This window comes from Galeopterus variegatus, unplaced genomic scaffold (genome assembly GCF_000696425.1).
Source record: "Galeopterus variegatus unplaced genomic scaffold, G_variegatus-3.0.2 Scaffold2797, whole genome shotgun sequence".
Taxonomy (NCBI): domain Eukaryota; kingdom Metazoa; phylum Chordata; class Mammalia; order Dermoptera; family Cynocephalidae; genus Galeopterus; species Galeopterus variegatus.
This window is the reverse complement of record NW_007728908.1, coordinates 179,522-193,024: the sequence shown is the minus strand read 5'-3', so window position 1 is coordinate 193,024 and position 13,503 is coordinate 179,522. Positions and strand designations below refer to the sequence as shown.

The window sequence follows — 13,503 nt, the reverse complement described above, 5'->3', positions numbered from 1 at the left end:
GTGTGTGTGTGTGTGTGTGTGTGTGTGTGTGTGTGTGTGTGTGTGTGTGTGTGTAAAGAAAGAGAGAGAGATTTATTTTAAGAAATTTGTTCACATGATTTTGGGGGCTGGTGATTCCAAAAGGCCATGAGGCTGGAAACTCAGGCAGCATCTCTGTGTTACAGACTTAAGGCAGAATTCCTTCTTCAGGAAACCTCCGTTTTTACTCATCTGTCCCTCAGCTAATTGCATGAGGCCCACCCACATTATTGAGGATAATCTTAAAGTCAATTCGTTGTAGATGATGATCATATCTACAAAATACCTCCACAGTAACACCTAGACTAGCGGTTATGCAGACATCTAGGCATCGTAATCTAGCCCAGCTGACACATAAAACTTAACACCCCAGGAACTAAGGCAGAGGAACAAACACAGCCATAGGTTTGCAGGTGGTAGGAAACATTTGGTCACCAGTCCAGTTTAGGATGTTTGGAGGGTTGGTGAACTGGGGTTTAGTTCTGGCCAGAGCTGATATTCAGGACAGTGGTGTCTGGCGTGGTGAGAGGAGCTTAGTAGCAGGAGTTCCCAGGTGGGGGAAACACTTGAGGTCAGGCGCCTTCAGCCTCATGGTTCCTAATGGGCCATCGGGTCACCAGTAGAGCTGTATGCCCCTCCGCACTAATCAGGAAATCAAGACCAGAGCCTAGTTGTATTGCCACAGCAGACCACAGCATGGTAGTCTGGAGAAAGGCTGTGTGCTTCCATATCTTCTGGATGCCCACTCAGGGCTCAGTGCGAGTGGGGTGGGGTGGTCCTGTCCAAGTTTTTAAACTGACTATACATCAGGTTCCTCACTTCTGGAAGAACAACACCACACCTGTGTTAGTTTCCTAGGGCAGCCAAAACAAAGTACCACAACTGGGCGGCTTGAAACAACAAGAATTTATCATCTCACAGTTCTGAAGGCTGGAAGGCCAAAATCAAGGGGTCAGCAGGGCTGGGGTCCCTCTGTAGGCTCTGGGGGAAGAACCTTCTTTGTCCCTTCCAGTTTCTGGAGGTTGCTGGCAATCTGTGGTGTTCCTTGGCTTGAAGACGTGTCACTCAATCTCTGCCTTCAAATTCACATGGCATTCTCCCTTATGTGTCAGTGTCCAAATTTCCCTTTTTAAATATGGACTCTAATAATTGGATTAGGGCCCACCCTAATTCAGTATGACCTCATCTTAACTTGATTACATCTGCAAAGAGCCTATTTCCAAATGAAGTTACATTCACAAGTCCTGGGGGTTAGGACTTTAACATATAGCATATTGGTGAGGGGGACACAATTCAATGCATGAAAACAACCCACATCATAGATGCCTGGGAGAATGTCTGGCACATAGGAGGTGCTCAGTGAACTGGGGCTATCATCATTGTGGAAAAGAGGAGGGGGAGATGAGCTGAGAGGGATCAAAATCCCCCTTACTCCACAAAACAGATGCATTAATAATAGCATTGACTGAGACCAAATCCTCACATTTCCTTCTGTCTTAGCCTGGGGAGCTTGGGATTTTGATGCTGACTCTTCTTCCAGATAATTTGGCCATTTTTCCCACACCAGGCAGTGATTGTGATGGATACAAAGGCCCAGCACAGGACAGTGCCCATCTGAGCAATCTGGATGCATGAGCTCTGTTGCAAGGAGATCTCCATCCTCGAGAAACCCGGGCTGCAGTTCCTGAGGTCCTAACAGCTGCCAGCAAGGGGAGCCCAGGCTGGGGCTGCAGACAATCCCCCTTTCCGTAGGGCTGGGATTTGGGGTCACTTCTTCAGCAGGCGTGTGGGCTGATCTCTTGGACCTTTCGTATTGGGCAGTCCCATGATGCCAAGTTATGTACTGGAGTACACTAGGGACACCAAAAGTGATTAGGACACTGAGGAAACACATATGATTGCCGTGCACTTAGAGCCAGTTTGGGTGAAAGGAGGAGAGAAAGGCTGTTTTGGTCTAGTAAGGTAAACTAGGAAAAGTTGGCTATTTGTTGGCAACGTAATGATTATCTACTTGGTGAATGAGACCCAGCCAGGGTTATAACCTTCCCTTGCTCCCCCACCAGCCAGTGCATTTGCGGGTCACATCCATTCTCTACTGTCTACTGATGTGTAGACATTTTGACACTCATTCTAGCCAACCTAGCCAGAGAAATGTCTTTTTGTTTTGTTTTGTTTTTAGGAGGGGGTGCAGAAGAAGGGGCAGGTCAGGTATCAAGGACATTAGATTATCTGCTCTTTACTCACCAGTTCAGATAATCAAGAGAAGAAGTCTACATTCCCTCACCGATGCAATGCTCAGACTGAAGACAGGTGGACTAGGGAGTCAGTAAAGTCCTCGAGAATGCTGGGGTGACTTATCAGGGCTGCAGACTCTGCTCCCCAGGAGGAGGCAGAGTGACCGATGGGGCCAGTCACCGACACACTATGTACCAAGTGTTGAACGATCACTCTTGGTCATCCTTATTCAGTGAGGCAGAAGCACTTTTTAACTGGAAAGCCCATAAGCATGACTTTTTCATCCCTCCTGTTTGCAAGTTCGTGCAGCTGATGGGGAGAAAATAGCCTAGCACATAGGCATTTAAGTCTTGAAATCTAAATATTTCTGTGAGTCATTCATTATTACCATATAACTCAGTGTTTGCATGCAAATAACTGTAATGACATAAATGCTTATAAAATAAGTCTCTTACCATATGAACTCGGTAAAGAATGCTAATTCCCAGAGTCATGAATGGCTTAGAGAAATCAATCACCTTCTCCCGTTCAGCTGTAATGGTGAGGCCTGCCACAGCCAGATCTGCTTTCTGAAAGGAACAGAGAGAGAGGCCGTCAGTGGGGTGACCACATGGGATGGGGCACAGGGACTTGTGACCAGAGGCTGTCACTACTGAGGTCTGGCTTCTCAGCTCGAGCAGTGACTCTAAGAAGACATTGCATATCCCAGATATGGATATTGAAACTATAACTCATCTACAGTTACAGTTAGAACCCTCTAAATGCATAAATAACTTAAAAGCAGGGGGATCACTACCAGACTGTTCAGAGACTCTCAAAATGTCCTAAGGGAAGGCTTGGGGCGGGGTGGAATAAACTGACTGATAGGGCTCCTGGATTCTCAATGTTGAGAAATTTTTATTCAACTTATTAATCTGTTCAGTTGACACAATGTCACCGAGTGCCTATGGCATGTAAGACACTCCGGTGGGGAGAGTTACCACGAAAGGTAAAAATGCTGGAATCACAGGAATTAGAAATCATCTAATGCAACCCTGTTAATTTCACAGTGAGGAAATGGAGACCAAGAAGTTGAGCAAGGGCCCAATGTCACAGAGCTCATCCTTGCCAGAGCTGGGGCTGGATCACCCGCCACTTCTGAGTATGATGCTGTCCAGATTAAAATTCAGGTGCCACAAGCGTGACTATAAGAAGGGTTTCTGTTCCCCTTAATGCAAAATAACCAGAATTTGTTCTAAAGAGATTTCCTTCCTTTCTGTTTGCCTCCAGACTGCCCCTCATCTGATGAGTGTGGCCTGAATTAAGCCCCTGAGGGAAAGGAGGGGCCATAGGCCTTCTCAACACTCTTCTCTGTTGGGAAGTTCTTCTTTGTATCTAACTTAAACCTATCCTGTTGAAAGCAAGCCTGCTTGCTATTGGTCTGCTCTCCTGGACTTGTACAAAGGGCAATGGGAAAAGCCCAGAGCTGGTGTTCATTTCTACTCCATGCTCTGTGCTAACTAACCAACCAACCTAGGCTAGTCACTTCACTTTTCTAGGCTTCATTAACCTCATCCATAAACCAAAGATACAGAGTTAAAGACGGTGTTAGGGTCCTTCCCAGCAGCTCTGTAATGGTGATTTTCAAAATACAGTCTATGGGGCCACCTGCATCAGAATCACCAGGTGGGCCAATTAAAATGTGAATTCCTGAGTCTCATCCCAGACCCTCTGGACCGGACTCTATGGTGGTAGAACCCAGGAATCTGTATTTGCAACAAGTTACCCAGGTGATCCCAACTTAAACTAATATTCAAGAACCATGTTTTATAACCAGGCACTGTATCTCAGACTGGCCTCTAATGATTTATATTCCAACTTCTTTAACTCTTTTGTCTAATGCTGGTAGATCAGTTGATGCAAAAGGTGAAGAAAAAATGAAAAAAAGCAAAGTATCCAATGATCTAAAAACAAGCCAATGAATTCTGAATAAGTGCACACACACACACACACACACACACACACACACACACACACACACTTGATTTTTCCTAAACCATTGCAAAGAAAATAGAGAGACAGACATGCTCATCCTCATTTTACAAACAAGGAATTAGGATTTGCATACGGGAAGAATAAATCCACTGGCAAAGGTCAGTTTCTTCTGCATCTCAGCCCAATCCTCCAGTCCCAATCTGTGTTCCATTCCCTAAAGCAGTCACGTGATCCAGCACAGGGCAACAAACTCATGGCCTTATAAATGAGGCCTTCCTTAAAAGAAACTTGAGAGTAGACAAAAGATATTTTAATAAAAATGGAAAATGTGAATATCTCGTTCTGTATTTCTCCAAGAGAGTGTTAATTACTGCTATCAAGTGAATCAACCCTTGGGTTAGACAGAGAGGTTTGATTGGATGATTGTTAGTGCCTTTATTTTGGGGACTCTTCAGAGGGCTGCTTGGGCCTTTCGGGACCTCAGTCCCTAAAAGACAGTGGCACTGCCTTGGGCACCTTGTGAGCACAAGTGCAAAGCAACAGAAATCAACCAAATTGGTAGCCGAGTCCTGCCTGAAACTTGGAGGGCGGAAACAAGAGTTAAATGGGTTGGAATAAAGAAACTGAAATAAAGATTAGGAAAACTAAAACTGATAAAATGGGCAAGAGGTAAATACAGCATCCAGTCTTTCTCCAGTTACTAAAAAAAATCCGTATCAACAAACCAAAGTAAACAACTCTGTCCTTAAGTTCCACCCCTACATGCACACCCAGCTTTCCTCTAAAAAGGGGAAACTTTGGATTATAACTTGGAAATCATTTCACAAGTTTATAAAAGTTGGCTAACAATGACGTTATGCCAGAACAGTTCCACATGACCATATGGAAAGAAAGCTGGAAATGGACAGCATCCCACCATGGGCTCTTTCCTAGCTACGTGAGGAATGACCCCATACCCAGGGAGAGTGTCTGCCCCAAGCTCACACAGGGCATTCCTGTCTATTCACAAGTAGACACTTTCCCAAACTGGGCCAAACAGCAAAACTGCTTTGTGCAGACATGGCTGATTCATTGGCCCAGCCCTGGTCTCTCTTTCCTTGGTCCCCTGTCAGGAGTAAGTCGGGGACAGGGGAGGCAGGGAAGAAGATGGAAAGGGCAGTGACAAGCTAGAAGAAATGTGCAGGTTTTGTGGTGGTTGTTTTTTATAGTTAATTAACTCAGTATAGAAGAGTAATTATCTACTTTGGCTTCAATGTGCTGGGGTATCAGCAACAATCAGGTGGGATCAGATGATTCCAAAAGACGAGCGTTCATTTTATTTTACTTTAGTTAAAAAGACATTATGCTATAAAGCAGGCTGAGATGAGGAGATAATGTGCCACGAAACCAAACTAATAAGAAAGGGGGCTGGGACTGCAAAAATGCCAGGAATTGCGAGTGTGGGAGGCTGAGGAAGGTGTGGGCACGATGACAGCTCATCCAAACCCTTCCGCTCCTCTGGCCACTTGTGGGGGGACAGGAGAGGTGGAAAGAGCAGGGAACAGGACATCAGAAGACTTGGCTCTTGTCGCAGCTGGGCCACAACCTCATCGTGACCTAGGCAAGTTATGCTAGTCTCTGGAATAGTTCCCTCAACTGTAACATGAAAGGGTTCAACTAGATGCTCTCTAAGCTCTTTTGCAATTCTAAGATCCCCCGCTTTGGTCTGCCCGGCTAGAGGAGGCAGAACTTAGTTTAATTGGCCCCTACTTTGCTCAGGAAGATGATGGCGGTCTGCAGAATCGAATACAGTGGAGAGGTCAAGGACAGTGAGCTCCCAGGCTAGTCAGCAAAGAGTAGCAGTTGACAGGGACCCAAGATAGGGGCATCTTATTTCAGGAAAAGAAATCCAGAGAGGTCAGGAAGGTGCAACACCATAGGGGTAGAGCAGGTAGCCCAGGGTGCTGGAAATCAGAAAAGGTCGGGCCGCCAGAGCCAGAGAGTAGAGTCTGCTGGAAGAAGAGAAGGGCTGGTGAAGGGAGGCGGCAGGGAGTTCTACACACATCCCACGTTCCTGGTCGTGTCATGGGCGCGCATGCACACACAGGGGTATATAAATACATTACCTCGGAGAGAAAGACCTCCCTCCTCTCTCCATTTCTGATTGAAAGAGTTCTTTGAAGAGCTTTGTGTTCTGCCTCTGAGAGATCTCCTCTTTTATCTCCTGGATGTTTGTGAAATTTACAAGGGGATGGCAGGCGGGAGCCAGCCTGCAGGCGACTTTCAAAACATACTCTCCTTTGCCTCGTGGAGTTTAATACGGGTCAGGCAACTGCCACCATTGCTATCAAAGCCTAAAGGCTTGGCATGGCCGCTGCTGTTCTCCTGGGACTTGGGGCCTGGCTGGGAGGAAGACAGTGTTTTCACAGCACGGCTGTGGTCTGCACCTGCCCCAGATTGCTGCTCCCACCCTGGCTTCTCTGAGAACCACATGAGGGAAGGGGCTGATGGCAGCACCAGATCCCAGACTTCCTCTGTCTCCCTGGCTTCCGCTTTAGAGAGCTCCTGCTCCCTTTTGGGCAAAATTCTCTCCCTTCTTCTCAGCAGTGCCCAGCACCATTCCTCTGATCTCTGGCTGTCTCCATCTGCAGCCTCCACCTGGCTGCCCTCCCTTGCACAGCCAGGCAGGCGAGAGGACGGATGGGCCCATAGACCCGCCTCCGCCTCTAGTCAACCAGGTCCACATGAGACTCACCTACCTCTTCTGAGACTCGTTTTTCTTGGCTGTAAAATACCTGCCTATCAACATTATGTGAGCGTCAAGAGAGGTGATGGGTGTGGCTTTATAAATGCTGTAAACTGCAGGGTGCTGCCATATCACTAAGGGACTGTTAAGGCAGTAGAGAGGGTGGCTGAGACTCAGCCTTCAGCGTGGGACAGACCTGTCTAGACTCTGTCGCTTATTTACTTGTGTGATCTTATGTGAGTCATTTAAAAACACCTTCTGAGCCTCAGTTTCTTGTCCATAGAGTGGGGATAACAACAGCACCTACCTCTTAGAAGTACTGAGAAGACGAATGAGACAATGCCCGTATATGCTGAGCATGGGGCCTGGTCCAAAGTAAGTATCTAGTAAGTGTTTGCTGTTGAGATTACAGTGGAGACAGCCTCTTTGTACATCATCAGTTGGCATGTTTGGGGGTGGGCAGGTGTGTTCTACCTACTCTGCTCATTGACACCCTGGACACTCAGGCCTTGAACACTTGGCCCCTGCTGGCCTTTCCCGGGTGACCTGAAGCATGCACACAGCTGTGCTGACATGATGTGCTTCTTTGGCATGACTATGTCTTTGCAGACCCACATAGGGACCCTCCCAGGCCTCACGCTGTCCCACACTTTGGAAAACTCTAGGAAAAAAACAACCCAGTCATTCTCCAGTCTTTTCCTCGTTATATGTGTGATTCTCTTCTGGGGAGGGTCATCTAACTCTCCCAGCTCCCTTTGAATTCTCTCTCAGCTTCACCGTGCAGCTTCCAGATCTTCCTTCTCCAGCTTTTTCACACTGACTACCTCCTGCGCCCCCAGCTCCCTGCCCCTGGGGAGGCTGGCTGCTCCCCCACCCCCACCCCCCATGCCAGCAACTTTCTACAACTTTGCAAGTCCACCTGCAGCTCAGGCTGCCTAGTGCCTTAGTGCCTCATGTTCTTTGCTGTTATTTATTTAACTCTGTGATTGTGTTACTTAACTCTAGAAAGCTTTGGGAGGCTACAGCTGGAATGAGAAAACAGCACATAGAATAAAGACATACTGAGTATTCCTGGAAACCTTCATTCCAAGGCAATTTTCTCCGGAGACCCCTGTCTGTTGAAAAGGCTTACGGAGGCCATGGAAATGGAGCCAGCATTGTCTGCGAGCACCAGGAGAGGGCGGAGCTGCCAGTGACACAAGCCTGGCTGTCCTGTGAGGGGCGATGCTCGTTGGGCTCTAGCCAAGGATCTGGGCCGAGGGTGACATGCGTCACTGAGCTCACTGGGGACCCAGGAAACGTTGTGTCATGGGAGCCGCTCTTGAATGTGAGATCTAAGGACAGGCAGGGGCTGCCTGCAGAACCCACCCCCCCTTCCCAACTATCCCCTCCTATTTAATGCTTAGTGTGACCACCCTGTTCTTCACTGACTCTCTGCCCTGCACCAAGCGGTGCGCAAGGCAGGGGCTGGGATGCTGTGGTGACCAAACACAGGTGCAGTCCCTGACAGCAGAGATTTTACAGTCCAGTGGGGGAGGTGGACCGTCATCAGATTGTCAAAAGTTTTGTTCTAAATTGACACCTGTGCTAAAAGTTATGAAAGAGTCATGTATGGCACCATGAGAAGGTAGAGCAAGGGATTTCATGAAGTCTGGAAGGTCCACAGGGTTTTTCCCAAGATGAGACTCAGTTACCTGAACAGGAGTTACCTATGAGAAGGCCTGGGTGAGCACTCCCACTGCAAGGGACAGAAGGTATCGAGGCCCTGAGGTGGGGGGAGCTTAGTGCATTCCAGGGACTGGAAGAAGGCCAGAGTGGCAGGAGCACACAGAGTGGGGGTGTGTGCCCTAAGACAAGGCTGGAGAGGCAGGCAGGGATCAGAAGACACGCCTTGAAGAGCAATCAGAAGGTCTTGAAGTATTTTAAATAGTGGACGTCTATAGGATTGGACTTGTAATAATAACATGGCTAACACCTGTAGCCCTTCTTGTGTTTCAGGCATTGAACTGGATACAAAACCCCTATGGGGTAGGTTATTCTTATCCCTGTTTCACAGATGAGAAAAATGAGCCACAGAGAGGTTAAGTAACTTGCCCAAGGTTGCATAGGAAGTAAGTGGAAGAGCCCAGATTCAAACCCAGGCAGTTTGGCTTCAGAGGCTGCATTCTGGACCTGCAACAAATTCAGCTGGCTCTAGTTTTTGTTTTTGTTTCCTAAAAAAAAAGATTGAAGAAAGACCAGAAAGCATACCCTCCTTTCCATGCATGTATATATACCACTGCACTCCAGGAAATCTGCTCTCTACCCCACCACCCCACCAACATTGCTCCAGCCACAGTCAGCAGTGACCTCCACGTTACAATGATTAAGTGTGCTTTTTAGTCCTTATCTTGCCGAGCCTCCTAGCCGGCCATTCTCTCTAGCCCCTGCCTGGCCCCCCTGAATGAAGCCACTGTCAAGGACACAGCTCTCCCTCACTCCACCTGCTCTGTCTTGTGACCACATTGCCTGCACTGGCACCAAACCAAAGTGGGTTCAAGTCCTAACCCTGCTAGTTTCGATCTGTGAGACCTTGGGTAGGTTTCATATCTTCTACAACCTCACTTTTCTCATCTGTAGAATGGGGCTACTAATTGCCAACTCAGGGTTGTTATAAGGATAAATGACATAATACATAAAATGGACAAAGCAGGGCCAGCCCGGTGGCACACTGCTACAGTGCGCCACTTGGGAGCACGGCGGCGCTCCCGCCGAGGGTTCGGATCCCACATACAGACCGGTTCCCGCTCACTGGCTGAGCGAGGTGTGGGCGTGACACCGAGGGTTGCGATCCCGTTGCTGGTCCCAGTCCGGTACGGGTGCGACACTGAGGGTTGCGATCCGTTGCCGGACACGGAAAAAGACAAAAAGGAAAAAAAAAAAAATGGACAAAGCACATTGTCTGGCACTCTAGGTGCTCCATATGTGATGGTTACAAACATTATTTTTCTAACAAAATTCACTTTACATCATAATAACTATGCCCATCCTCCCTCTTAAAAAATTATCTATGACTCCAACTCCTCTGGAGTCCAGCCTGGGGGTCAGGCCCTCATGGTCTGCCCACTCCTTCAAGTTCAGCTCTATTTCCATTTCTCCTCTCTCAGGGACCCCTCAGCCAATCTTCCTCAGTCGACTCTCAAACACCCCTTGTACTTCTCTACAGTTACATTTTCTCCACATAAAAAGTCCAACCATCAACTCCACGTGCTCTTCAAGGTCCATTCAAAGTTTATCTTCTCCATAAAACCTTCCCTGATCACCTTTCCAGGAATACACCCTCCCCACTCTCAGTTGCCAAGGAGATAAGACACTGCTTGCCCGCCACCATAGCAGGTACTGTGAATCGCCTTGTGTTAGAACAGGGGCCTGGGCTCACACTCTGACTCTGCCACTGACTGGCTGTGTGACCTTAACCCCTCTGTGCCTCAGTTTCCTCACTGACAAAGTGAGGACAATAACAGTTTCTATTCTCATGGAGCCTCTATGGGAATCACACGAGCAACCACGCAAAGTCTAGGCCTGGCACAGGACAACTCTCAATACATGCTAGCTATTAGTATTACCATTGTTGCTGTGGACATCTGTGTGTGTATCTTATCTTCCCGTTAGATGATAAGTTTCTTGAAGCAAGAACCAAGTCTTTAAAAAACTTAACATAAGGGCCGGCCCGTGGCTCACTTGGGAGAGTGTGGTGCTGACAACACCAAGTCAAGGGTTAAGATCCCCTTACTGGTCATCTTTAAAAAAAAAAAAAAAAAAAAACTTAGCATATACACCATTTCAAAGTTGCCATTAGCCCTGTTTTACAGACAAAGATAGTGAGGCCCAGAGAGGTTAGTAATTTGCTCAAGTCCACACAGCCAGGACATGGAGAAAGCCAGCTTCAGACCCCTACGTACAGATTCTCAGAACTGTGCACTTTACTTTCTTTTTGTGGCACTGTCCATAGTAACTTCCCCACAGTGAGTTCCTAAGGAACAACCAGTGCAGCTCACAGGGCAGGGCGAGGAGGGGAACCTCCTAAACACGACCTGCCCTGGAGTCCCTTCTTGCAGGCAGCAGAATCAGGCTGATTCCTGACAGATGCTTGTATGCAGGAGGGATTTTTGTCAGGAAGCCAGAAAGTTAGAATCAGATTCAGGTCATGCTCCAGACGTGGGCAGACACAAGTCCTCATCCTCCAGCCTAAAGAAGGCTTGAAGCCCCAGATCCCCACTAGAGGGCTCCTTTCTCCCCCTTACCCCTCCCCAGACTCTTTCCCTCTAACACCATGGACAGCGTCACCCCTAGCAGAAGAGCACCGGGCCCCACACTCCTGCTTTAGGAGTTGTCAGTGCAGGGGTGTTAATTATACCCCAGGAAGGAACAGAGATGACAGACCCAGCCTGAGCCAGAGGCCAGAAGGACTAGCTCCGTGGAGCTGCTTCCAAATTCTCCCCAGCCTCCAGTCCTTTTGTGCCGCACAGTGGAGCAGATTAACATCTGCATCTCAGCCCACTTCAAATTAGATCATCTGCTCACTTCCTGTCTTCTGATCGATTTACCTGCTGGATGCCTTTCTCCCTCCCCCTCCCACCCCCACCTCTTGAGGTGCCCAGGGAACTTGCCATGACTCACAGGGTCACTGAGCTGTGCGGCGATGGAACATGCCGGAGCTGGGGAAGCTCACTCCCACTCCTGGCTCGTACGTGCATCAGCAGGAGCAGGCCTCATCATTTAGACTTCATAATAACATGCCTCGGGAACGCGCGCATCTGCTCTCCTGCCACATGACTCAGGCTGTCTGCCCACTCCTCCCACCGTGGGCTGGGGCCAAGGAGAAATGCTGAGGGGTCACATGGCACCTGCAAAATGTTCGGTATCCTAGTCCACTGGGGAGCATGGTGCCAACCCCACCACTTCCCCCTTCTTTCAGAACCAGGATATAGGAACAAGGAGAAGGGAACAGCAAACAGTGCCCAGTTAGTCACCTGTGCCAACACACACACACACACACACACACTCTCTCTCAACCCAGCTTGTACCCCCTAAGCCCCCAAAGAAGGCCTGCTTCCTGTCCAGAGGGATGCCCCACCCAGAGTCTTTGCAAGCCAGTGTGCACCCATGTTTGTAGGATTTATCCACACTCACTGGGCCGAGCCTATCCACAGAAATGCTTGAGCAGGCAGAGGCCCAGAGGAGCAAAAGCATTCCTGGGGAAGTGGCAATGTCATTCGCAGGTCCAAGTGTTCCCTAGTGCTATTTCTCGAGGTTACAATCTACGTTCAGGGTTGGATGAATTTCTTTAGAGTTAAATTAAAGTCCCCATGAAATATTTAGTTGGCTCAGCACAGGGCTGTGTTATTGGCCTATGAGGGCAGATTTTAGGAGAGAACCAGAGTTAAGGAAAAGAAGGGGTTGGCGATTCATTCACGGGTGCAGCCGTGTGGCACAGAGGTCTGAGCTGGGTCAGGAGGCCAAGCAGATATTATTTGCCCTGGACTCTCATCACATCTTGCCCTTTGTGGTCAGAAAGGTGCACATTGACTTCCAGCTCTGCCATTCACCAGCTGAGCAAATGATCTGAAATCTGAGCTTCAGTTTCCTTGTCATTAAAATGGATGAAATAATGCTTATGATTCTCTTGAGGGTTACATCCAAGAACCTGTATAAACAGAGCTCATAAGTACTCCTGCCTCCTACAATCCCCTTCCCACTGCAGCCAGAGGGGTCTCTTGGAAAGCTAAAGCAGCTTAGGTCATTCTTCTCAGGATTGCCTTCTTAATCTTTTTTCATGCCGCGAACCGCTTTAGCAGTCTGGTGTTGTCTGTTAACCTCTTCTCTAAAAATGTTTAAAAATGATTATGCAGAATTACAGTTAGCAAAATATTTTTACAATTTGCTATAGTGACATATGTGCTTCTGTACATAATAAGGCTGGTGGTGTCTAACAGCAGCACTATAGTGACAGAGTCACAGGTGTGGTATATGCCACTAAAGTTTGTTGCCCACATCCATAATTGGAGGAAATGCTGCGTTTCCATTTGAGTTTAGAAAAAACACAAATGTGAATTTTTCCCTTATAAGTTTATGGACTCTCTTAATGCCATCCTCAGACCCTTGGGTGTGTGTGCATCCCAGGAAAAGAACCCATAGAGACCTCCCAGTTTACAGACAATAAAATCCCCACTCTACCAGGCGTTGCGTGATATGGCAGAACCCTGCAGCCCGCTCACCACACTCTAGCTAGCCATGCTGACCTTCGTCCTGTTTCTCAAACATGGAAAGCTCACTTCCACCCTGGGATCCTTGCATTTACTCTTTCCTCTCCATGAATGCTCTGCCCTGGCTTCGGTCCAGCTGGCTTCCCACTGTTCAGATCTCAGCTCAAATGTCACACCACCAGAGAGGCCTTTCCTGATGCCCATCTAATGGGCCCCTCTCCAGACACTCTCTGGCTCATCACCTGGCTTTGTTTTCTTCAAGGCAAAAATCATAATCTAAAATAGTCTTGTTTATTGATCAATTTA

The 13,503-nt window shown here is 48.0% G+C and overlaps 1 protein-coding gene across 1 annotated transcript in view; it reads right to left on the bottom strand.

Moving 5' to 3' along the window:
- GRIK4 (glutamate receptor, ionotropic, kainate 4) overlaps positions 1-13,503 on the bottom strand; it is a 173,269-nt gene that overhangs the window by 27,279 nt on the left and 132,487 nt on the right. Inside the window, exon 11 of the mRNA XM_008583023.1 lies at positions 2,709-2,822. Coding sequence (XP_008581245.1) covers positions 2,709-2,822 — 114 coding nt within the window. The remainder of the gene's footprint in view (positions 1-2,708; positions 2,823-13,503) is intronic.